The sequence below is a fragment of the Coptis chinensis genome, unplaced genomic scaffold, assembly GCF_015680905.1.
Source record: "Coptis chinensis isolate HL-2020 unplaced genomic scaffold, ASM1568090v1 utg4632_pilon_pilon, whole genome shotgun sequence".
Lineage (NCBI taxonomy): Eukaryota > Viridiplantae > Streptophyta > Magnoliopsida > Ranunculales > Ranunculaceae > Coptis > Coptis chinensis.
The window spans coordinates 22,340-24,801 of record NW_028238155.1 but is presented as its reverse complement, the minus strand read 5'-3'; the positions used below and the strand labels follow the sequence as shown (position 1 = coordinate 24,801).

General features: G+C 43.7%; 1 protein-coding gene across 1 annotated transcript; it reads left to right on the top strand.

The window, feature by feature from the left end:
* Nucleotides 1–894: 894 nt before the first annotated feature.
* Nucleotides 895–2,169, top strand: LOC147473128 (uncharacterized). Its single transcript, XM_086587789.1, has 2 exons — nt 895–1,472; nt 1,527–2,169. The coding sequence occupies exons 1-2, from the start codon at nt 895–897 to the stop codon at nt 2,167–2,169; spliced, it is 1,221 nt and encodes a 406-aa protein (XP_086443915.1).
* Nucleotides 2,170–2,462: the final 293 nt, after the last annotated feature.

Below are 2,462 nucleotides of genomic sequence, written 5' to 3'. Positions count from 1 at the left end.
CTTGGGCCTAGGTCGGGTGCTATTTCCACCCAATCTAGACCATCGCCTAGGCGTTTGCGAGGCAGCCTTGGGCTTGGATCGGGCCCTCAGGATCTGAGCCACAATGCTCACCCATCTAATGAAGAAACTCTAATATCCATGTTGCTCAGGCTGACCAGAGAAAACAATCATCTTAGGAGAAATGACAACAAAATGCCTAGGGAAGAAAACTCTCAGCAATAATCTTCCGTACCAAGGGAGAGCAGGTCTCAAAAGAGGAGGCATCATCCAAGGAGCCACGCCTCCAGCCGCCCACAGAACTCCAATTGTGGAACGTTTAGGTGGTGCTGACATTGTACTAGGACAGGTTCATAGCCCACAGTCACGTCACAGAAGCAGATCAGTGTCAAGACGTTCCCAGTACCCTAAGGAATGATCAATGTCAGTTTCCGGATATTCCTCTTCGGATCAAATCGATCTAGAGCACAACATGCAACCTCTCGCAGTCCGGTACTACAAAGAGGACAATACAAACTAGCTCGAGGAAATAAGAGATTTGATCATAGTCTTGGAGGTTAAGATTCCTCAGAATCTGGATACAATGGTTCGAGGAACACTCGTCGGAGGACTAATGGAGGTTATCAGAGAGCTGGAGATAGAAGAGGTAGCCAATAGTGGGCGGAAGCCACGAATCGGGCCCCATAATTCACGGTGTGTGGTTACGCTCGAACCAGAGAGCTAAACCCACGCAAGGCTGAAGAAAATTTCAGGTAATATAGGCAAGACTCTGTTGAGCCAAGCTGGAGCCCTAAAAGGAGAAACCGTACCCACAAAGTCGGCACGAACAATGTTGCTCTGCAAGAAAATAGTGACAACTTGAGTGAGTAGCGAGTCCAAGAACTCATTAGAAATGCCATGGATTCCAAAGCTACTCGGGAAGATAAGCGACATAAACTAGCAATCAAAGGACCTGAAGAATCTCCTTTTATAAATGACATCAGAGATTACATTTCCCCTGGTTCTTTCAAACAACCTTCAGTTCCAACCTACGATGATGTAGATGGTTGCCCAGATGAGCACTTGATGAAGTACAGATCGTCTATGGCTCTTTTTAACAACAATGGTGCATTGATGTGCATAATGTTCCAAGCTACCTTTAGCGGAGAAGCTTTGGCATGGTTTAATGAGCTCCGTCCTCGTTCAATCCATACATTTCTGCAACTTGCCGACAAATTTTCAAAACATTATCGATACAACAGGAAGACCATAAAAGGTTCTGGAACTCTTTTCAACCTCCACATGGAGAAAGGAGAAAGCATTCAAGACCTTGTCAGAAAACTCAGAGTGCTGCTCAAAGAGGTCAACAATGTCCCAGATGACGTTGTTGCAAAAGCTTTCAAAAATGCTCTTTCTTTTAATAAGTTTGGTCTATACAATTCACTAACTCTGAAGCCTCCAGAAACGGTTCAGGATTTGCTGGTGCGAGCAGAAAGGTATGCTACTGTTAAGGAAGATTCAAAGTACAAGTAACAAAAGGATTTTGCAAGTGATAAAGGAAAACAGCAACAGCAACAGCGTGACAAAGATAGAAAGAAGCTTAACAAAGATGCCAAAACTGGTGTCTCACAGAGTCAGGAACAAGATGGCCGCCCGAGCAAAGATCTTACTCTTCCAGAGCTTAGCGTCAGTCCGTCAGAATTGTATGACAAGCTCAAAGGAAAACTCTCCAAGCCATTCCCTATGAAACCTGATACTGAGGGAAGGAGAGATAAGTCAAAGAAATGCAAGTATCACAATGATTTCGGCCATACTTTGAATGAATGTTATGCATTCAAGAAGGAGATTTCCAGAATGGCAGATGGGGGACAGCTGAAGGAGTATCTAAAGGGTAGTCAAAAGTTGGCTCATGTAAATCTGATCGAGCACGATGTGATAGCTGTATGTCATGCTCAGGCGGCTATTTGCTCATCCAACCGTGAAAGAAAATGGGGCATGAAGCGCAAGATTCAAAAAATTGGTAGTTGGAATCACGTAAACAGTATCAACTTTAAATCTGGGTTTTATGTTGAGACTATTATAGAAGGAGGACTAACTTTTACTAAAGAAGATGAGCGAGGAGTCTACTATCCTCACAATGATGCTGTGGTGATTACAGCATGGTTGGCATTCGCAGAGTCCAAAGAATTCTGATAGACACTGGCAGCTCTACCTGTATCTTATTCTCTGGATGCTATTCTGTCATGAATCTCGACGATGATCTTACTCAGGAAGATGATACTCCAATTATCGGCTTTAATGGTGCTCCAGCTAAAAAGGTTGGTAAACTAAACTTAATTTTCCAGTCACAGTAGGTCCTAAGGTTATAGGAGTTGACTTTGTTCTGGTAGACTGCCCATCCACATATAATGTCATTCTAGGCAGAGATTGGCTTCATGCAATGCATGCAGTGGTGTCCGCTTATCACCAAGCTGTTAAGTTTCCAA

What these genes read in the sequence shown, in the direction of transcription:
- LOC147473128 (XM_086587789.1), top strand. Translation starts at nt 895, where the DNA reads ATGGATTCCAAAGCTACTCGGGAAGATAAGCGACATAAACTAGCAATC. An exon ending in TTGCTGGTGCGAGCAGAAAG is followed by an intron (nt 1,473 to 1,526) that starts GTATGCTACTGT and finishes GGATTTTGCAAG; the next exon opens with TGATAAAGGAAAACAGCAAC.